The sequence below is a fragment of the Rhinolophus ferrumequinum genome, assembly GCF_004115265.2.
Source record: "Rhinolophus ferrumequinum isolate MPI-CBG mRhiFer1 chromosome 15 unlocalized genomic scaffold, mRhiFer1_v1.p scaffold_54_arrow_ctg1_1, whole genome shotgun sequence".
Classification (NCBI taxonomy): Eukaryota; Metazoa; Chordata; class Mammalia; order Chiroptera; family Rhinolophidae; genus Rhinolophus; species Rhinolophus ferrumequinum.
The window spans coordinates 8,174,718-8,197,567 of NW_022680357.1; the positions used below are offsets into that span (position 1 = coordinate 8,174,718).

Here is a 22,850-nt window from a genome sequence, read left to right on the forward strand (position 1 = left end):
AAGATGCACTTTTGCATAATGGGTCCTCCCCTTTGAAGTGAGTCATCCTAAAAATAAGACCCAGGACAGGAAAGCATTAAAAGAAAGATTTTCACTCAGGGCTTTAGGTCAATACAACCTAAACCCATAGATTCTCCCATCTCACCCAGTTGACTCCAGTTTTCCCTTTTTATCCCTGAACTTTATCCTTCTGTGAAACCCTAGTTCAGGTTGTGTCACTGGACCTCACATATCCTCTCACAGGTCCTAATAAACCACTCTCATCCAGAGTGTAAAATGGGCCTGCTTTCTATCAAACTTAAATGAAGTCAGAGCAGAACTCCAGACAACTAGGCAAGATCACCTTGTCCCAAACACAAAACGTTTAATATTAATATTGTTGTCTTAAAATATTAATTCTGATCCACTAAATTAAACTAATGAAATAACTTTATTCGTTTTTAACTAATTTTTATTAACTGTTTAATTAACCATGTGTTGGCTTTGAGTGGCAAACAGTACAGTCCCTTAACAGAAAGGTTTGGAGTCCTAGGGCCAGGGGGCTATGGGCTCTTCCTGTCCATGTGGAAGGAAGCAGCTGCCTTATTGTCAGAGATGTTTGCAGACAATGAATGCGTAATATCAACAAAGGTTCCAGGGAGAAATAGGAAGGCCAAGAACCTATCAGCTCTCTTCCAAGTTAAACCATTACTTCCATTTTTAGTCGTTGAAATGTCAAGAGGTAAATCATTGGTTTCATGGATAGGAAAGTCCACTTCTAAATTGAATTAGCAAACCCAGCTGTCACTCATCCTTATTCTCATATGGAATAGAGGTTTCCAGAAGCAAGTAAAGGTTATCAGCTTTATTTGGTTTTCTTTACAACTTTATGAATAGATTTGAAATGACAAAAGTGTTGTGTGCTCACTGCAATCATGCACACAAACATACATGAACACGCAGATTATGGAATAATATGGTGGTAATATCCCCACTTTATCCAACAATGCAAACCCTTCAAGTAATCCGTATCGACTCCCTATAAGTATCTGTCCACATTTATCCCATAGTAGTGCAAAGAAGGACATACACACATGCAATGGGAGGTGATGTTAGTAGTTTGATTTTATACAGAGTGGAATATGCACATATTATGTTCACATTACACATATTAATCATATTTTGTTTCACTTAATAACACATCGCGACCATCTCCATTGAGCTTTTTGACATTGTCATGTTGTTCCATGCTGCAGATGGTCCATAGCTTCTTCAACCGTTCTCTATCCACAGTAGTTCTAGCTACTCCTTTTTCTATCCCCTCTGCAAAGGCTGCAGCAAACATTTTTACATGGACCCTGATGGACCAGTGCCTCAAATTTCCGCATCTAGGTTCCCAAACATGGGCTTATTGGTTCCATCCCAGCTTCCTTGCCAGCCCCTGCATATTTTGCTCTTTTTAATTTTGCACATTGGATGGATGACAAATGGCATCTCAGTTTGCTCTCGCTAGCATTCGCTTTTTTCCTAGTGAAGAGCCTCACCCTTCACAAATGTAACTGTCATTTGGATATTACCTCTTGGGAATTTCTGATACATACCTGCCCGTGTGTCTTCTGAGTTTTTCTCATTTTTCACGCACATGGAGAGAGAACCATTCATTGGGGAGAATGACCTGTGACTAACATAGATGTTGCCAACATATTTCCTGTTTTGGCCATTTGATTTTGCTCACGTTCTAGTATACAGTTTTAATTACATAGGCGAATATATCTGTCTTTCGTTACTGAAATCAGGCTGCCCCGCGGTCGGTTCTGGTGAGGACTCTTCCTGGCTCACATCGTGTCCTCATACGGCATCTAAGGGCGCCGACCCCTTCACAGGACCTCACCCCATTGCCTCCTCAGACCTGGTTACCTTCCAAAGCCCCATCTAAGTACTGTCATGTTGGGGTTTAGGCATCAACAAATGAGTTTGCCGTGAGAGAGGATACAGTTCAGTGCATAGCAAGTACCTTGACACGGAAGTTTTATTTGTCCAGGGCTAGAAAAGCATTTTGCAGCAGCGATTTCTGTCTGGTTCCATATGCTTATGGTCGCAAACAAGTGTATGTTCACACAGCTCCATGGAAGCCACAGCTGAACTTTCAATTCAGGCAAGGACTAAATCCTAAAATAAAAGGAAGGTGACTGTTAATTCTCCCTGAATTTTCACCCGTGACAACAAGAGGGGAAAAGAAAGATCTGTTATCACAGGCAAATGCTCTGGAACCTAAATGTTATCAAAATGCAAAATCATCTCCTCCTTGATTCACTTTTATGCAACTCAAGGGCAAGCTGCGGTGGCATCGTTTTAATTGATATATTGATTGCAGATTTTATGGAAGTAATTGTGTGGAATTCATAAAACAATGATTTAAGTGGCAGAAGCATACATAAATCAGGCCTGCGCGGTTCTTTTAGGTAATGGATGGAACTTCCATTGGCTTCTGTAATTAAAACAACGGCCTCCATTAATTTACGGCTTCGTCTTTCTTCTGCCCAATGCAGACAATGTCAGTTGACTGAGTTCAGTCAATAGAAAGTGCACATACAGGGCATCGTGTTACTGATACATTAGTCTAAAAAAAAAAGAAGTCTTCTTCCTCCCTCTTTCCAGTAACTCAGCGCCTGTGGCAGCCTCCCGGAAGGCTTTTTCTAATAGTTTCTGGAGGGATGGCTTAGAAGACTAATAATCAGTGCTGGAAGTGGTGTAAAAAAAAGTGAGGCACTCATCTCAGACAAAATTTAAAGAGGCACCAGAAAACTCTGTCATCAAGAGAAGTAATATTTTAATGCAATATTTCAAAAAACTGAAGTTAAAAAAAATCCATGATGAACAAATATCAGAATTTTTCGTAAAGACAGGATGAGTATTAATTTTTCTTTTGCCTTTGGATCCAGTCTGACTCAGTACAACGCCTCTTTATTTAAATGTTGGTTGTCTGTTCATCATGGAATTTTGTACAATAATTTTATTTTACTTATTTTTAATTGCATTAAAATATAACGTTAATTTGGGGGTGGCCCATCCCTTAAATTTTGTACCAAAGGTGAATGCCTAACTGGTCATACCTTAGTTGCAGCCTTGATGTAATAATAATAATAATAATAAATAATTACTGAGAACTTACTATATGTCAGGCGTTCAGCTAACCCTTCATATGAACTTTCTCGTTAATCCTCACAAAACTATGAAATCAGTATGATTATTATGCCCTCTTTCACATGAGAAAATTTAGGATCAGAGGGATTAACGAACTTGTCCAGTGTCACCCAGCTAGATTAACTTTGAACCCAGCCTAACTGACTTTCAAGCCTTCCATCTTTACTAGTCTCGAAGTGCAGCCAGCCACAGGCCTTGCTCTGGAGATGTCTGAGTGGGGAGTGGTCAGGTTGAACCTTGAGCAGCTGCCCAGCCTGCGTTCAGGCCTTGGTTGTCCTCCCCGCCCAGGATTTCTAGAGAGGTCCTTCTCCCCTGTCTGATCTATCTGACCAGGGGTTGGCAAAATTGTTCTTTAAAAGGCCAGAGAGTAAATATTTCCAGCCTTACAAGCCATCTGGCCTCTGTTGCAAATACTCAGCTCTGTCCTTATAGTTTGAAAGTAGCCATAGATAATACATAAATGAATAGGTATGGGTGGTGCTTCCAATAAAACTATTTACACCAACAGTCTTCAGGCCAAACGTGGCCCCAGCGCCATAGGTTCCCACCCCCTTTGTCAGGCCATCATTTGTAAGGGCAGGACACAGCACAAATGATTCCCTGGGAGTGGAGAGAAAAAGGAGACTTCTTTTCAATGTACTCTCATGTACCTTTGGTATTTTGTATCATTTTATCACATTTAAAACAAATAATGTAAGGTAGGCACAGAAAACGAATACTCTCCCCTACCAGATAGTATCATAGGATATAGACATAAATTCTGTCTTGATACAATAGGTTGACTTAGTTTTGCTCTCACAGTAAACAACAAACAAACAAATCTGGGTTTGGAGGCTTTATTTTGGTGCTGTTGCCCTTGTCTATGACCTGTCCTAGTTTTTCTGAGATAAACGGTGAGACTCTCAGCTTACCCAGGATCCCTCACCCTCTGCCTGGGCTCCTCTGCCTGCACACTTCCACCAACGCTGGCTCTCAGCGCCCTTCCAGACTGCTTCTTCTAATTAGGAATCAGATCGTGCTCCATTCTCTCTATATCCACGTCTCAGCATTGAGGTGACAACATTCGTATGTCCCCTCTATCCCCTTCTCTGAAATAATTCCTTCTTCTTTACTCATCTTATCAGTCCTTGGATGGGGGAGGGGGTTGAAAATGCATTACTTTATTCCACCAATCTTTATCAAGTTCTTTCTACATGTCAGGTACCATGCTATGCACTGAGAATCCTCTGTGAATAAGACACCCACAAGTCGGCCTCTACGATGCCTGCCTTCTTGTGCAAAAGGCAGATAATAGACAGATATATTTAATGCTAAGGTCTCAGAGTTGCAAACACAATACTCATAGGGATATTTGGGAGGTCACCCCCCGCCAACAGGAGACTTACCCACTCTTAATACCTCTTGGTAGGTGAACTAAATATCACTGCTTTCACCATCATTCGGCACTATAAACAGACACACCTGGGTTTTGAGGTCCTATTTCCTTCATTGAACTCATGGAAGGAGAGATTTTGAGATGCCTACTATGCTCTATGCTCTTCCTGTTGCCCCAATCATAGCACACACCTGGTTGATTGGACAGCAGTGGTTCGCAGGTGAGCACTCCTGTCCAGCCATCACTACTGATGTTTTGCCCCCATCACTAAAGCACCATCTCGGTGCTTCATCTGCCCTGCTTTCGCACTACCCAGCACAGCTCTCGTAACAGGTGGCTTTTAAGAGCTTTTTGCTAGCTCTTATGTTAACCTCGTTATTCCAGCTGGAACCAGTTCTCAGAACAGGATCATTTGCGTTTTCAATCCCCGCCATTACCTCCCCACCTGGGTTAGCTCCTTCATCAACATCTGTGGTTACTTTTGGCTGAATCGTAATCATAGACCAGCCCGAGGTTAGTTTTGTCTTTTTTTAAAAAAAAAAAACAACCAATTTCAGGCAAATAGAAAACACTAGTTGAACAGCCTCAGTGGTTTAAAAGAACGATCTGCAAACAAGCCACATTTCAGGCAGCTGCGTCTAGCTTTCCTGGCGCTTTGGTTATTAATCTCAATGCAGAATGGTGACTTGCGTCTTTTTCAGATGGGGGTCTCACTTCTGCAAAAGACTGCCAATTGCAAAAAGTACCATCCCATGGTATGCCCCCAAACATCTTATTTGTCTTGATATTTCTTTCACAGAAATACATATGACAGATAAGGAGTCACCGGAGGATGGTTTGCTTTGTGTCAGACAGATATTAAAACAATAAACTATGTTGCCCTGGGATTCCAGTGCTCTCACAGCCAGAGAACAAGGCTGAGATGAGATGTTTCTGAAAGGCAGCGAGGCAGTTGTTCTGGGGGAATTCCCTGGACACCCCGAGTCCTGTGATGCATTGACAGAAAGTACTTTTTAATGCTCACTTTTTCTTAAGAGGATCAGCAGACTTCCTGGCACAGCTCCCACATTTAACTCCTGGACCATGCCCACCTTCCACCGGCCCGTGACAGAGGCCGGAGGGAAATCCTTCAGTGCGTTGAGAAGCTTATTTTAAGAGTTTGTTTTTCAAGCACTCATCTGCACTTCATTTGCTTTCTCAGACTAATGTGGATTTCAAATGAACACACACACACACACTTCTGAGTTCAGAGCTCTGAACATGAAATGTGCAGGGCCCAAAGATAAGATCCTGTTTGATTCCTGGGATAGAAAGGGAGTAGCTTGAGGCATTGAAGCAGATTGAGTTCCTAGGGGGACCATGCTTTGCAAATGGAGCCACACCCTCTGGAAGTCTGCAGAGCTGGGAGTAAGCATCTTAGCAGGAAAGTAAGAACTTAGAATTACACTCATCTAATTCCAGCGCTGCTGCCAGCGGTGAGGGTTTTTGTTGCTTCTTGCATAGAAATGCGTCCAACCACAGAGGTGGCCCCCTCCTCCCCTTTCTTATTTCTCTTCAAAAGTGACTCTCCCGGCTCAGTGCAAAGATACATGAAGGGAAGCCAAGCTTGCCTCCCACTGGAGGGAAGAGAGGCGGCATAGTTCATTTAAACATGGTAATTTAAACAGCTGCTTCATTAAGAACTCCAAAACCACCATTCTCTTAAATCATGTTTTCATTTATGTAAGAGCACTGTCATGCCCAAAGCTGTTTTATTACTGCTGGAGAACTTAGGGGGCAGTGTGAACAAAATGCTGTTTTTCGGGACCAAATAACGTTTCAGATCTAGCTCCTTGGGTTTTGTTAGCATGCAACATGGGCTCTTGACACCTAATTGCTTTTTACGTAGAAACAAATGAATATACAAGAACCACCTCTAGGGGGATACCTGCCCAAGCAAGGATATATATTATCCCCATCCTTGGTAATTGCTACAGGGGTGTAAGAAGCATTTCCCAAAGATCATTTTTAGTCCCCAGTATGAGTTGTACAAAGTTCTCTTTGAGTGTGAACATGATTTAGACGAGCTGGATTCAGGCAGAGCTGGGTTTCAATCGTTCTGGTTACACACTTAGCGGTGTGACTGTATTCATGAATACTTAACCTGTGAGTATTCCCTAAGATCCTTGTGTAAAAAGCCTTTCCGTCTGCCTGAGGCATTGTAGCTCTTCAAAAGGCTGGTCTTTGCCTTTCTTTCTTAGGACCTTTTAAAAGTCCACCAAAGAAACTGTTTTGGAAGGTTTGTGTTAGGCTAGCGACTGCACAGCTGGATCATTTCGGAATGGTTCTCCTTCATTCTGTGCTACATGGGTATTTGGGGAGGGCTTAGCTCAGATATCAGGCAGGTGATTGCTAGGTCCAGATGGCACCTGTCCTCCTGGTTTGCTTAGGGTGTTGCTCAAAGGATCAGGACTCAGTCTTTCAAGTCTGGAAGCTGTCTCTAAAAATCAGATGGCCTCAACATGGACCCACAGGGATGGCCGGAAGTAAAATGAATGATGCACTGGCATTGTCTCTCCATCCCGTGAGCCACTGCCAACCTCCTCTGAGGGCCTTGTGTGCAGGAGCTGCAGCTGCCCTAGAGAAGCATGGGAAATCCAACTCAGCATAAGGAAGCTAATTTATCTCGTTTGCCTTGTTTCCTGCCTGGAGAGGCAATTCACCGAGCTTGCTGTTTCAGCCAGCTGTTACCTAGACCATGAATGATTTAACAGTTGAACCTTTACTGTGTCTATGCACTCGATAAAGTAATTATTTATATAAATTATTTGCTTTTTTTCCATGGCTGCCTGGAAAAAAAAAAAAAAAGCTCAATGGACACCAGTAACCGGTATAGGTTTTGTCAAATGAATAGTGTGGGGACAGCGTCCCGGAGAGCAGTTTCCATGCTCTTGGCCTCATGTGGAAAGCTGCTGGCTCGGGTAGTAGATGGTCATCCACTGTGGCTGGGTGGCCATCACCTGTAACCAGTTAGCCATTGGCCACTGTTCTAACTGCCATGGCTGAGCTAGCAAGCACGGAAGGTGGATTGCAGTTAGCACGGGGGGCGGGGGATTGCAGAGAGGCGGATTGCAGTTAGCAAGTGAGGTTGGCAGGCAAAGAAGCGGATGGCGGGTTGCTGATCATGTGGCTCCTGCTTTCTGTGTCTCCAGCCCAGCCGCCAGCGAGAATATAGTGGTATGAACCCCCTATCTGTGGCTCCGTGGGTGTTCCTTTTTGGCCTCACCACATCCTGCATTCTTATGCGGGGAGCAGGACCAGAGACTCCGCATGAGTCCCCACATGACAAATAAATGATGGCAAATCCCTTTATCCAAGTTAAAATAGACCTCAGCGTCTCACAGCTTTGTCTTCAATGTTCCTTCAGACGACAGACAGCACCTTTGCAAATGCTTTCTGTGGGCCTGCCATGTTAAACACCCCAAGACCGGGATTCATTTTCGTTTTTACCGAATGAAATGTTACCAAAGTGCTGCCGCGGGTGGGATCATCGATACCTGGGAGTAGACAGGTCACAGATGTGTTTCCTGCACAGGAAAAGCCTTTCACTGCACACTGAGCACGCATGGCATTCCACATGTGTGTCTGTGGGATTAATCTGACCATTTGTAACATGGGAGGACAGGTACCCACTAACTCTGGGAGCTAAGCAGGAAGGGCATGGCAATTTGTTGAAAACCAAGGCTTCTGTCCTTATTCAAAGTTGCAAAGACTTAAATGATGAAAGAATATTTGCATGCATGAATGTCGTGTGTGGGTTTTGTTGCGCCTTTTTGCGTTTGTTTTTAAGTTAGGGAACACTTCTGCTTTGGCAACACCAGAATCAGTAGTCAGAGAAATCTGTGTGTTCATGGCGTTTAGGTGTGTTTTTTTTCCCCCATAGATGACTCATTTCTTTCTAAGGAAGAGATTTATTTCTAATCAAGTTGTGAGTAAAGTGATCATTGATAACAACATCAAATTGATTATATTCAGAAGAAAGTGCATCACTTCTAAATGTTATGAAAGTTTCTTCCTCAAATCTTGGAGAAAACTTCTAGTCGAATTTAGTCATACAGAGCTCATTGCTTTGACAGTAATTAAGTGTGTGTGTGTAGCACCATTTATTGCAACCCAGGACCCATCCCTGGGAGAGTCCATTTCTCCAATACTTTTGGATTGTATACGACACCCCTAGCTCATATCCAGATGTGGAGACAAACCCCAGTGGAGAAGGGAAATATAGGACATGTACCAGTAGTGATTCCCGTGGCCTGTATCCAATTAGTAGAAAAGGAGCAAAGCCCTTCCAGGTGTCTTGAAACCTCAGAATAGAAATATAGAACATAAGAAATGGCTCCTGCCCCTTCCTCCACTTCTGCCCCCGCCCCAACAAGGAGCATATTGAAGACTCGGGGAGGCTTGTTAACAGGTTTGCCTGCAAATTAACTCAGTCCCTGATAGACGGGGGCTGGTTCTCTTGGATGTGGCGTTGATATAGGGAAATACAGGTGAAGTAGTGTGTAGAGATAATAGGATGGAAGGAAAATGGAGAGAGCCTTTGCCCAGAGCTGGCAGGGATGCCCTCGTCCTGGCTGTCGTGTCGGGTAGCAGATAAGATGCCAGTCCCTGGTGTCAGGTGCCTGACTTCAGATCATTGGGTGAGTTTCTGAGCTGCTCTCTGTCTTCCTTTCCTCCCCCATAATCCCTGGTTCCCATGGTTTTGTGAAGAGTTAATAGGTTAACTGGTGGGTCTGGCGGTTAGCAAGTATTAGGAATCAGTGCTGTCATTGTCAGACAGTTGAGACACTGGAGTACAGGAGGTTGGAATTTTGCCAGCTATATTCATGGCATTGCTTGGATTAGTCTAGTGATCACTGCCTGAACTTTTAGAGAAGTGAGGTCGAGTCCCTTAGCGCTCCCAATCCTCACTAAACCGGGGTCTCTTAGAATATGCATCCTTCGTAAGCAGCATCTGAGCAAGTCCTGCAGGTTCAAGGACTGCCACCCATTTTTCCTCTGTAACTGAACTACTGTGGCATTCCGGGTTTATCTGACAATATAATCGATACACATTTCAGGGATTATCTTGGGCCAGGTACCCCTCTAGGTGCTGGAGACACAGTATCGACCAAACTGAAGTCTTCAGGACATCCCAATGGAGAGTTATAATGAAGTTTTAATCGAATGAGGTGGTAAAGGACCGAGAAGTGGAGGGGGTCGAAAGGGAGTGATCTGAGAGTGACAGTGATGGAAGTCAGGAGATGTAGGTGAAAGTGAGAGGGAAAGCCTTGGAGGAGGAGGTGATGTTGGAACCAAGATTGCATTGAGGGCACCAACGCAACCTGTAGAAACTGAACAAATGCCAGAGAACTGCAGAAGCAATTGAGAAGCAGGAGGCAGAGGCTGGAGGAAAATGAAGCATTTTAGCCTCGTACAATAAAGATTTAGGTCAATAAATTCAGCTTGGGCAATCAGGCCAGTACAGTGTCACCATCTTTTTTTCCCATCAAAATATGTGCATTTCTCTCCAAGTTCAAGTCCTTGCCAGTCCCTTGCACACGTCCTAATCAGACCTGTAACAGCCTAGAAACTTCTGGGTAATTTGGATTTGACTAAAACTTTTGTACCATGACGTTATGTAAAGAGATTCAATTATAGTGCGCAATGTTTTGTGAGTAACTACCGCCCATAAAAAGTTAATTAATCAGGGCTGTGTCAATTTCCTCGTGCCATGTCAATTTGCTGCCAGGTAACTAATCACTAATCATCCACCAAGCAGCAGGCCGGGGGACAATCCACAAGCCATTTATTGTCTTTCCCCAAATAAATGGCACACGCAGCCAGGAAGAAACACATCTTGCCTTTCATAATATTTTTATCGACACTTTTGCAAGTTGTAATAGACTGAAGCAACAAGCAGCTGCAGTTCAATGGAATATGAATATTAAAGAAACAAATGAGCGGAGATTTATAGGACATTGCATTTCTGGTATGTCAGTTTTGAGATTAAACCGAGCAAATGAACAGTGAAAAATTACTCTTCCATGTGGAGAATGGTGATTAGACTTGTACATTAATTAGAAATTTTTGTTTTCCTATTCAATGCATTTCAAATGAGGGTGTCTTATAAGGAACTGTTTGTCCAAAAGTAGATTTATTCACTTCTAAACAGCAGTATTTAATATCAACACACATTTTAAAATGAAACGAGAGTCGATCCCAAATGTGTGTTTCAGGGATAAATATATGTGAATATGAGAACCAGAGATTCCAATAAATTAAGTGGCTCTTTTGGTCTTTTTGTAAATGACTGAATGGATGGAACCCTCCTTTTCTTAAAAAAAAAAGAAAAAAAAAAAAAAAAAAGAAAGCTTTTCCATTTTGCTTTGACCTGGAACTAAATATGTCCCATCATATTAAATTTTCCATGTAATGTCATTTAAAGATGGTGACCTAGTTGTGTATAAATTCTGTTATAAACCAATTTGATGCTCCTTTATTTGAGATCCATTTTAAGCAAACATTTTTGCCACTTGGAAAAAATCATCAGTTTTGGGGGGCTCTTCTTGCGATGTTTATCACATAATGCTCTGCCTCTGAAATTGAGCTCTAGCTGGCTGTTTATTTCGCCTCAGTATGTTAGACCTATTATGCCACTTCTTAATTTATGGTCCAGCGCATGGAATGGGAGATCCCCCAAGGGGAGTCCTACACAACCGTGAACTGCTGTTGAAAACGCATCTGCACCCCCAGAGTTATGTAAGTGAATATTTCCACCACAAATTTCCCACAGAACAATTCAAGCTGAAATTAGCATGAACATCTCTTAACCATACGATGGGGGTAAGGTGGCATTATGGGGCAAAGGGAAAGGAAGAGTGGGACAAAGAGAGAGCCCCTTTTCCATTCTCATGGCACACCTTTCCAGGGCATCTGGCAACCTCATGCAAATTCAAACCAGCTCACAAGTGCAAAGAATAATTGCCCATTAAAGCGGTTGTATATTTTTATGGCTTTGATGCAGAATCTGCCCTCCTGTCGACTTTTGCATCTGCTACTCTTCCATCTCTCTCAGGGCTCTAAAACTTTAATATGCAGTTTATAACCCTCAAGTATTTTCCACTGCTTTTGTGTTTCTTCTCTTGGGATTTCTGGGCTAGTGAGATGATCTCATTTGTGTTTATTTTCGAAGGTAAGTACCATGTTCGTAAAAGAGACAGAGGGGGAGAACACACATTTGTCACTGTAAATACATTGGATGCAGAGCTCATAGAAGGTGGGAGATGGGGGCTGTGTCTTTGAGGGAGAGACAGACAGGAAGCAGTTGACGCTTTGGTAAATGGCCTATTTGGCTGGTTGATACCCCCACACATCTTCCATTTAAAAATGTTGATTTGCCTTGACACTCCAGTACATCTCAGCACACCTCTTGTTACATCCCTAAAGTTTCCGTTTCATTGAGTTCCAAAGTATAGAACTCCTTATTCCCAAGAACTGAGATGGTTTCTCAGCTACCCTCCCCCAAGTAAGCTCTGGGTATAAATCTAGTGGAAGGTTGGGAGTGGGTGGGCTGAAACTGTTGATGTGTCAACAAGATGCTCAATTGGTATTTGGTCCAAAAGCTCTTGCCCTGTTTTCTTTGAGAGAAACTCATTTTTAGCTTATGAGCTAAATCCAATTTTCGTTGCAGTGATACCAGATTTTTCACTTTGATTCATGCTGGATAAGGTTTCAGAGGGAAACTTTCCAGTATAATGAACCTATGTGGTTTGTTTTTTGTTGTTGTTTTTTTTCCCTCCCTTGTCTCCTCTCCTGCCAAGAACTAAGGATTTATTCTGTAGCCACAAAGCGACCTAAATATTTTCTAATGTTCCCCATTGATGTTCTGTTTACATGTTTATTAACTTGAAGTTCAACTAGAAAAAAATCAGATTCCAGTGTGGAGGTTCAGAAATGCCTCTAATTTTGTCTTCTTTCTGATATTGTTCTTTAAGTTACATTTACAAATGTTGGACTGGATGATGGGTTTATGACTTTTATTAACAGTGAGTCACTTCATTGCAGGAATGGAGAGGACATTGTGAGTTTCCATTTGGCATTTTGCGTTAGATTTTATTAAACATTCATTGCTCACTTACTGGATCCTAACTCCTATACTAGGGCATTGATAGATGACATGATAACTTTCACTCAACAAAAGCATCATGTCCCAAAGTATGCACATAATTAAGATGTCTTCTTTCTATAGGGTTCAAGGATAAAACCATTTTGGTTTTGTTTAATCTGTATTTGAATCATTCATCCAGGTAATTGCTTCAAATATGCAGTTTACCATGTCCCAGCATCTATAAGCCAGCACACCTAATAGCCAAGTTTAAAACAAACAAACAAAAAAAAGCTATTCTTCCCATCCCATGTCTATAGGAAGTTTGACAAACAGTTGTGGGGTTCTTTGCCCTTGAAGTTGACTATTTGAGTGCCAAAAGAAGAGAACCATGGTGTCTTAAACCAGCCACAGGGTTCAAATCCTCTAATGGTAATGGGGAGAAACACAGAAAGCAGAGGTATACATCAGAAGAGTTAGGGATTATAAATATTGTTACTTCCCAGTGTTCCTTGTTGCATGCATTTATGTATCTAGAGACTATGTATGAAGGAAGGAACTTTTGATAGGTATCACCTGTCTGGGAGAAAAGTTTGAGCCTTGCTTTTCTCCAGAACAAGAAACTGATTTTCAGTTCCTGACTCTATGCAGCAATAAAGGTGAATTGAAATGAATTGGGGCTTTGTGATAGTACCAAGTCCAAAATGGTTATCCAACCCATCTCCCTTTTGAATCGTACATACTCCAAGTCTGGTTGCTATTTCTGGCCCAGTGCAGTACCTAAAAGTGTGGATGTAGAAATTATTTTCATAAAGATCTTGACTGAGCTCGAGTTGTGTTGTTTGCATACTGTTTGTCTGCAAAACCTGGGCAGGGCACTTTGTATAGGGAACAGTGTTATGAAAGGTGGAAGGTGAAGACGAAGGGCTTCTGCTCACCCAGAAAGAAGGAGACTAGCATTGGGTAACCACCAGAAGGTATCCAGGCATGGTGTTAAGTGCCCAATGCCTGCTCTGTGCCATGGCAATCTTGTAAATCAGTGAGCAGAGCGGATGGATATCAGTACCTTCCTGGAGTTTGCATTTTAGCACGAGCGAGAAATCTTGTTTCTGTGATCCAAGCTACTTAACTGAGAGTACAGCAGGTCTTTGAATAATGTGGTTTTGTTCAATGTTTTGTTTCATTTCTAACTTTGATGAGATGCTACAGGAACTGACTTTTGTTCATATCAATTAGCTTATGGGAACATTGGTTCCGTTATATGTCATTTTCCTTAAAGTCACAGAACCTATCAATGATGATAAATGAAGACTTACTGTACAGCAGGGGAGGTTCATGGCAGCCTTCTCCAGAAGGAGATTAAAAAATAAATAATGGTATGAAGGGAGGGAGGGAAGAGCAGAAAAGGGAGGAGCCAGGATAAGAAGGAAGAAAGGAAGAGAAGAAAGAAGGGAAAGAGGAAGAAAATGCCCATAAATCGTGATGACTAACTAGAGGCAAAGAGATTCCTTGGCCAGCTCCAGACTGGCAATGAGAAAGAGATAGCTGAGCCAACCATCCATCTGAGAGACTCACATACTTTCTCCCTGAAGCCTCTGGTCCAAAGCATGAACTATGGATTTCACCTACGCATACTTGGCTTCCCCGGGAAGGTGATTTTAAGCCAGGAGTTGACGTGTAGCCGTCCCTGTGTCCCTCTAACAAGCTAAGAACCCCCCTAATCTGCCCTGTGTTGAGGAGTCCCAAAAGCCTTGTATTGAGACCTTATCCTGCATCGAAAGGGACATTTTGTCGCTGTAGCAAAGGGGCTACAAAATGGATTCCTGGCTGTGCACTTTCAGCAGCTTGTGCCCCCCTCACTCTCCTGCCAAGCTTCTGTTTCATGTTTTCTCTCAACATCTAAGTCCTCCAAGAATTACTGTAAAACCTGCGTGTCGCTGAGAGGGATCGTGTCTCGCTCGCTCTGCACCGGAGGCGGCAGTAACGAATGGGTCAGCATAATTACCGTGTTTCCTCACGCAGGCAGCCAGCTGCTCTGCCAGATTGTGAATTTCTCATTGTCTTTATTTCAAAATCCAGGGCGTTCCTATGAAAACTTAATATTTGCACTGTGGCAAGATAGAGTTGGAGTCAAAGCCACGCTCACTCGTTTTCTCCCCAGTCCTGAAGCCAACATCTCATGTCTCATTAATTCTGGGCTTTTATGATATTAGGATTTACTTGCTGTCCCCACCGAGATTGGCACCTCTCTACAGTTTCAAGCCACAGTTATTTGAAACAGGTGCCAGGAAACGTGGGTGCTAGGGGCTGGCAACCTGAGAGCTAAACACAGCTGCATGATTCGTCTATGACAACAATTTTTTTTTTAAAACGGTTACAAATAACCTGTATGGTCTTCTCAGACACAAACAGAAAGATAAAACCATTCTGGCTTGGTTCTCCAATCCTAGCATTTTACCCGCATCATGAGAGAAAGCTATGGTAGAATCCATGAAACCGGCTGACTGTTTGCTATGCAGAAACCCACAGAGAATCCCAGATGATAGCCAGTCAGTCTTCAGTTCAGTCTCAAGGGTTAGATTCCAAAGCATGTTTTCCATGATGGTGTAGAACTGGGAGGGGCTCCTGTGGGAAACCCCACTTCCTTCCTCTCCCTGCCACTCACAAACAGCTACTCCAAGGACGGGGGGTAATGGGAAGAGATGGGATGGAGTGTGTCTACTCCTGAATGTGATGGTAGGAAGGGAAAAGCCCGTCTGGGCAGTGTGGATGGAGGGCGAACACCACGGTGACACAACATGGAATACAGCACCCTGCGATAGGTTAGGTGGTCCCCAAAACAGAGTTCCCAGAAGAGCGAAGTTTGGGTGTGTTGAGTTAACGAAGTTAGAGTTTCCTTCCCTGTAAGGCCTTTCAGAGCCTTTATACCTGATACCAGAAGAAACTGTCCTTCCCAGCCTTGCATGCCATTATCAACACTGCGTGAAATCCCAGGAGAGATGGGGCAGGGAGGGAGGGCCATGAGGGGGAAGAAAGCTCTGACCCCCTCCCCTGCCACCGGGTTATCTCACCAGTCTCCCTCTCTTTGGAACCCCTCAAAGCTCCTGTTAGGTAAGCAGGATGAGAGAAGACAATGGGACCAGGAGAGACACTTCACCGGATCGTGTGTCCATCCTGTGGCCTGACCTCAGCCCACAACTTCTTCCACTTGGTCACGTAGGGAAGTCATCCATCCAGTCATTCTAGTGCCCACGATTAGAACATGGGGAGGCAGGCGGAGATGCAAAGACAAACGTGACATAGAGGCATCAAGCTTGCAGACTAATAGGAGAGGTACAACACAGCAAGTGACTGGCCTTCCTCTTCTCAAAGCCAATGCCTGTGAGAGGGTAGGGGCTCCCCAAAGTCAAGAATTCCTGGAAAAGTGAAGTTTTGGTGTGCTGGGTTAGCTCTGTAAAAGCACTCCCCTCCCAGTAAGACTTTCTGAGCCTTCAATGTAGATTTCCTGGGACAGTGGTTTCCCACGTGTATTTTCCTAGAAAAGCACCCCCTCTGTGCACTATGGTTTGGGCAACACTACCGCTGACTAGTGGGATGGGGCAAGCATGGTCAGCATGATGAGAACTCTGGGATTCAGACACTTGGATGGAGCTGGAAGGCAGAAGGGGTTTTCTGAAGCCCCGTGGGTTAAGATTTGCATGCGGTGGGAAGAAGGACATCGCAGGCAGAGAACAGAATTAATTATCAGGGGTTTCGAACAACAAGCTTAATTGCCCTCTTGACTCCTCATGAAGTTATCTTGCTCAGAGAATTTTCCCTTGGGGAAGAAAGCCCTGCCCACACCCTCTTCTTAAGAGCTGAGTTCCTAGATTTCTCTGCTATTACTGTTGTGTGTGTTTTAAAACTGTATAAATGGTTAGGGGGCTGATGAGATGTTGGTAACGATTTGTTTCTTGGAGCATGAGGGCTAGGTACACTTAAGTTGCATACACGTGTCTGTAGGAACACTGTATTTCAATTAAAAAATTTTAACAAGCGATATACGTATGAAAAGGAAAATGTGGGAAATAACTAAAAATGGGATGGGGAAAAACTATGAGTAAACAACATGCAGTTTAGCCCCAGAGAAAAGCATGATCTCATTGAAATATGTGCCTATATGTATATACAATTATAGACACACATAAATATGCATATATATACACATTCACATACACATATGCACATACATATGTATATTGTGTGTACAAACATGCAGACATGCATGTACATACATAGACATACATGTACATTGTGCGCTCAGACGCATAAATATATATTACACTAGACGGGAGTGTATATGTATGTGGGTGACTGGCTGGGTGGATGGGCAGACTGACATACTGAGAACACATTGACCACACATACTACTATCCACCTTTTAAAAAAAAATGTGCAGTGAGCTTTAATCCTGTTTTTAAGAATTTTTGGTCAGTATTTGTCATTTATCACATTCTCGCGGGCACAGGGACCACCATCTTAACAAGCCCATCCTGCTGGAATCAGATCTTGGCCCCCGCCCAGATGCCACCTTTGACTCCTGGAAGTACGGGGGGGGGGGGGGGGGGGCGGGGAGACGCTGTCCAGTCTTGGCCTGCAGGGAGAAGAGTCTGGATGGGGGTGTGTCCCTCCATAGCAGGCATGAATCTGAAACCCTTTGCCTTGCTCTCTCTCACCCCACAGTGCCCGGCTTCCCGTATCCAGCCGCCACCGCCGCGGCCGCCTACCGAGGGGCGCACCTGCGAGGCCGTGGCCGCACCGTGTACAACACCTTCCGGGCCGCGGCGCCCCCACCCCCGATCCCGGCCTATGGCGGGTAAGTGGGGCAGCCTCCTGCGCGGGCCTCCCTGCACCAGCCCCCTCCTGTTTGTGAGCGCATGCTGGTCTTGACTGCCCCACCAGAAAGCCCCAGCATGCAGCCCGGCGCGCCTGCAGTGGAGCACCTTGCAAAGCGTATTGAAAAATGAGTGTAATTTGTCCTGTCATGGTTGGTGCCTTTAAGTATTCTACATGTCACATGTTGTTATGTAAATGCTCTTTGAGACTGAATGCTGGAGAACAGAGAAATGGTTACAGCCAAAGCTGTAGTTCTGATGATTGCAAACGTCTGGTAATTAAGGAGGTTGGATCACATGTGCCCCTTGAGTCTGTCCATGGATGGACATGAGGTTTTCAAACAGAAAAATATCAGTGGGGTGGGCTTGCTCCCATTCCCAAAGACACCTTGCGCTTCAAGGTTTAGGAACCTTTGGCTGGGAAGAGAAAATTAGGTGTGGAGTCAAATGCAAAACATTCAAGAGTTCAAGGAAATCAGAATGAGGCCTCGTTTTAGCTGGATTTTCCAAAATGGCATTGCTTTCCTTTCCCCTCTGAAAGGAAATGCAAATTAATGTGTTCCCCAGGGCCAGTTTAGTATTTCTGTGCATGGACTTTGGTATTGCCAAGTGACTATCAAGGAATAGTGGTGAATGCTAAAAAGAAACAATGCACTGGTGTGATGGGCTGCAACCCTGAGCTACCTTTTCTGCCTTCCTGCTAAGGGATCCTCCTAGAACATTCTGGCACACTGGGAGTCAGGGAGAGAGGTCTGTCTCTAAGGCAGTGGTCCTCAAGGGACATTTGGAATAAGCAGAGACATTTTTGGTGTCACAACAGGAACAGGGAGGTGTGATCTAGTTGGAAGACGCCGGGAATGCTGCTAAACATCCTGCAGTGCATAGGAAAGCCCCCGTTCTCCCAACACAAAGAGTATCAAGCCCCAAACGTCAGTCGCGCTGTAAGGAAAGCTCAGCTCTGCCCATGACATCCTGGCAGGAGGCTTTCCTTGCTAGGACTGGTTGTCTTGTCTGTAGAAAGAATATGGCTGTAATTCAGGACTTTGTGAAAAGGGTTAAACGCATTTTTTTTAGCTCCGTTGTTTATGAATCTTTAAGAAAACTCAAATTAGCCTAGATCATCTCTCTATTATACTGATGACAAAGGGAAACACTCTTTCATTATTTATTCATATCTCACCCATTCCAAAGGAGAGCTTTTGAAGCATTTCAAAAACAAATGCAATGAGACAGAGTTAAGACTATAAAGAAATGAAATATCGGGAAGGGAAAAATGAAGGCAGAGAAATAAGATAAAGTTCACTGCTTCTGGTGTTGTCATTAGAGTTGGGTCAGTCCCAAGCTTCTTAGTGGACAAAATGCCAGGGGAAAAAAGAATTGTACTGGAAAGATGGTGGGTAATAACAAACCATGGATGAACTGGCCCTAAATTCTCCCTACCCTACAAAATAATGTGTCTGCATGTCCTAAGCCTCATGTATCTGACCGTGTGATACAAAAAAAATCATTGATAATATAATCATTATCTTCAGCCCTACAGTATTGAGCCCATTTTATAAATCCAGAAAGGTAGAAATAAAGATTTGTTACTCCCAAGGTCACATAATGAGTAAAAAAAAAAAAAAAAGCCAAGATACCCACTAGGTTCACGTAATTACTAAAGCAAGATTCATGAGCCATAAATGCAACAGTGCATGTTTATACCACATTAGTTTGTCTGAAAATCATTATTATATCTTAGTAGCTGGTAATTGTAGCTTTCCAATCTATGTACCCTTAGTATTTCACTACTATATTGAACAGAAAAAAAATAAAGTAAAATTATATGGCTTGTCCTCACATGAGCAATTTATTTAAAAGTCTCAGAATAACACACCTGCTGTAAAATTGAAATTTGCAGACTTATCATGAACTTGTTCTTTGCTGGAAATAACCACATATAACTAATTAATACCACATTTGCCGGGGAGAAACATAGGCATTTCCAAATGGTGAAGCAATGTGTTTGCGACTGCCTCAGGCGTGATTTCATATTAATCGTCCAGTGATGGTCCTAACCATTTTGGTTATAATAGATTGTGGCTCTGTCCTTACAATATTGACTGGACTTCTGAACCCACATTTAGCAGTAAGATAAAATTCTTAGAATGAGAGGCGTAGAGAGAGTAGAATGGCTAGGGGCATATGTGTCCCTGTCTGCAGGTGCTGTAAGAGCCAAGTACTGGTCGAAAGGAGGAAATTCAGCTAGTTGCCTGGGTGTTTTGATGGATTACAAATTGGCTGGAGTGCATTGGCACCAAATGAACAAACGTGAACCCAGCATCTTAAATGAAGATTTCCCTTCTCCTCTGGCTTGTTTGGTTTAGGCTGCAGGAGACTGCAGGGGGCAGACAGCTCATCTTGGAAAGGAGAGCAGAGATTGGCTGGAGGAGAAAGGGCCCTGATCTTGCATTGAGTGGAAGCAAGTAACAGAGGTTGGAAACCCACTCCTGTTTCCAGGAAGTGACATTATCAGGATTCAGGTGGCCCAGAAGATAGTGTGTATTTCCTATAACTGTTTGTCTCCAAAGTCCTTTGGGGGAAGAGTTCTAGATTTGATTAATGTCTTTCCTTCAGTCCAGTTTGGCTGAACCCCTTTTCTCAGCTCCATGAAGTGTCTGCACTGAGGACACTGAGGCTAGTGGTACCTCTGGAGGGCTTTCTTCTAGTTATGAACAGAGGGCACTATATAAGCTAACAATTTCAATACATGTGAGAAGTGATAAGGTAAGGTGTTGTGTGACTACCAAGGAAGGACCCTTTGCCCAGAGAAGACTTCCAGGAAGAGAAGAAATATATGCCACATTTATATCCACTTATTTCTTAAATTGCCATATTAAGATCTCCTTCTGCGATTCTCCCTCACACCTGCAGATCCCCATCTTTTCTGTGATGTCACCTAGCTAACTGCATTCATTCAGAAAGAGTTTATTTTTCCCGTTGTCAGCAGCAGAAGATACATCTAACTGCCAACCTAAACCTCTGCTCCTCATAGAGTATCCAATAAGAACATACTTTGTTATTAAAATTCCAACCAAAAATCTGTCATTGATCCTACATCCACGCATGGCTTCTTTTTTTCTCTGAGAGTTAAAAAAAAAAAAAGCCCTCCAGAACGTCCGTGGCTGCTTTGGTGGAGCCGTGGATGACCCTTGGAGATATCAAACATTAAGACAGTCATCCAGGAGGAGTCACCAAGCATGTCCTGCATCTTCCATTTCCTTTCATTGACTGGGTTTTCCCTTCCACATCCTGGTATTTTCTGAAGTCCCCTCCCAGCAAGTAAAGAACACAGGTGATGGAGAGGCCCTAGCTCTCTTTTTCATAGAGCTAAAAAGACACTTCTTGTCAGGGTGGGGGGTGCGAGGGCTCTGCTTGGACAATGGAGGGATCACAGAAGCGAGTGCAAACCCCTAAGAGTGAGTCAGACAACCCCCTACTGAGTGCTAACGTGAGCTGAGAATGGGTGATGAGTTGGAAAGTTAGAGTCTACACAGTCTATAGGATTCTTACAGTCCTATGAAGACATTGACGTTGGGGCAGATGCGAAGGGCCCCTGCCGTCCGGTGTCATACTACGCTGGGTCGCTGACTTAAACTCTGTAGGCACAGTTGCATTAACAGGAAGTGAAGACTCTGCCTGCCTCTATTGGGTTGACAGAGGGTAAAATAGGGAGATCCATGAAAGGTTACAACTTAGTTCCGTCATTTGATGCCTGTTTAGTGAGCTGTAGCTACTGTTGTTGAGGTTGATGCAGTTATCGACCGGACACCTCTCCCTGAATGCCTCACTTACCCGTTTGCTGGGGGGCCGCCTGCAGTTCACAGATCTCCATTCCGCACAACCACAGATACGGCTTTGGATAGAGCGCACCAGTAGTTTGTGGAATACAGGGATCATAAAATGTTAACTAGTGAACAGTCTCAAAGAGGGCTGAATGGACCAGGTTTTCCATATTTCTCCTTGCATTTGATCCTTGAGTCAGTTTTGATAGAGAAGCCACATTATCCAGTCTGATCTCTTGTGACTCACAGTGCGGAGAAACTTCCCATTGGGTAATTGCCATCCATTGGACCTTGCAGACTGATGATTAGTGAAAGAAGACGGCAGCCCACCAGACTCGATACAACATCTGATGTTAGAAGATAGCAACTAAACTCCAGTCCCCTCCCAAACAAACCTCATGAGATCGGTCTCAGCAAGTACTTATTCTTAATGAGTTAATTAATTGTAAAACAGCTACTTATCAAGTGCCTACTATGCACCATGCATATTGTCTGGGGCTCCAGTAAGGTGCTCTAATGGAACTGCATAGACTTTTTTTTTTTAGATAAAATTTATTTTATTTTTAAAAGATTTTTATTAAAATATATCTAACATGCAATATTATATTAGTTTCAGGGGTACACCATAGTTATTCAACATTTGTATACCAAAAAAAGTGATCACCATGATAAGTCCAGCAACCATCTGACACTGTACCACGCTATCACAATATTACTGACTATATTCCCTATGCTATACATTACATCAGGTATATAGCATAGTGGTTAGACATTTATATAATTTAAGAAGTGGATCACATATATGGTGATGGAAGGAGAACTGACTGGGTGGTGAACACACAATGGGATTTATAGATGATGTAATACAGAATTGTACACCTGAAATCTATGTAATTTTACTAACAATTGTCACCCCAGTAAATTTAAAAATAATAATAATAATAATAATAATAATAATAATTTAAGAAGAGACCCTCCTCAAACTACTCTAGGACCCTCCTGGCACTATACATAGTTATTACCATATTATTGATTATATTCTCTATGCTTTATATCCCATTGACTATTTTGTAACTTCCAATTTGTGTTTCATAATCCCTTCACCTTTTTCACCCTGTCCCCAATGCCCTCCCATCTATCACCCCAATAAATCTATTACCCATCTTACACCATATATAGGTATTATATTTCAATATTATTGACTATATTCCTTATGCTATACCCTACATCCCCATGACTACTGTGTAACAGCCAATTTGTACTTCTTAATCCCTTCCCCTTTTTCACCTACCCCCAAACCCCTGCCTATCTGGCAACCATGAAAATGTTCTCTGTATCTATGAGCTTCTTTCTGTTTTTCGGTTGTTTATTTTGTTCTTTAGAATCCCCTTATAAGTATAATCACATGACATTTGTCTTTCTCTGTCTGACTTACTACACTCAGCACAGCACCCTCTAGGTCCATCCGT

At 43.1% G+C, this 22,850-nt stretch overlaps 1 protein-coding gene across 32 annotated transcripts in view; it reads left to right on the forward strand.

Moving 5' to 3' along the window:
- Nucleotides 1-22,850, forward strand: part of RBFOX1 (RNA binding fox-1 homolog 1) — a 1,406,067-nt gene that overhangs the window by 1,324,071 nt on the left and 59,146 nt on the right. For all 32 annotated transcript variants that reach the window (XM_033101485.1, XM_033101490.1, XM_033101492.1 and 29 more), the window contains one exon: nucleotides 17,406-17,538. In XM_033101485.1, coding sequence (XP_032957376.1) covers nucleotides 17,406-17,538 — 133 coding nt within the window. The remainder of the gene's footprint in view (nucleotides 1-17,405; nucleotides 17,539-22,850) is intronic.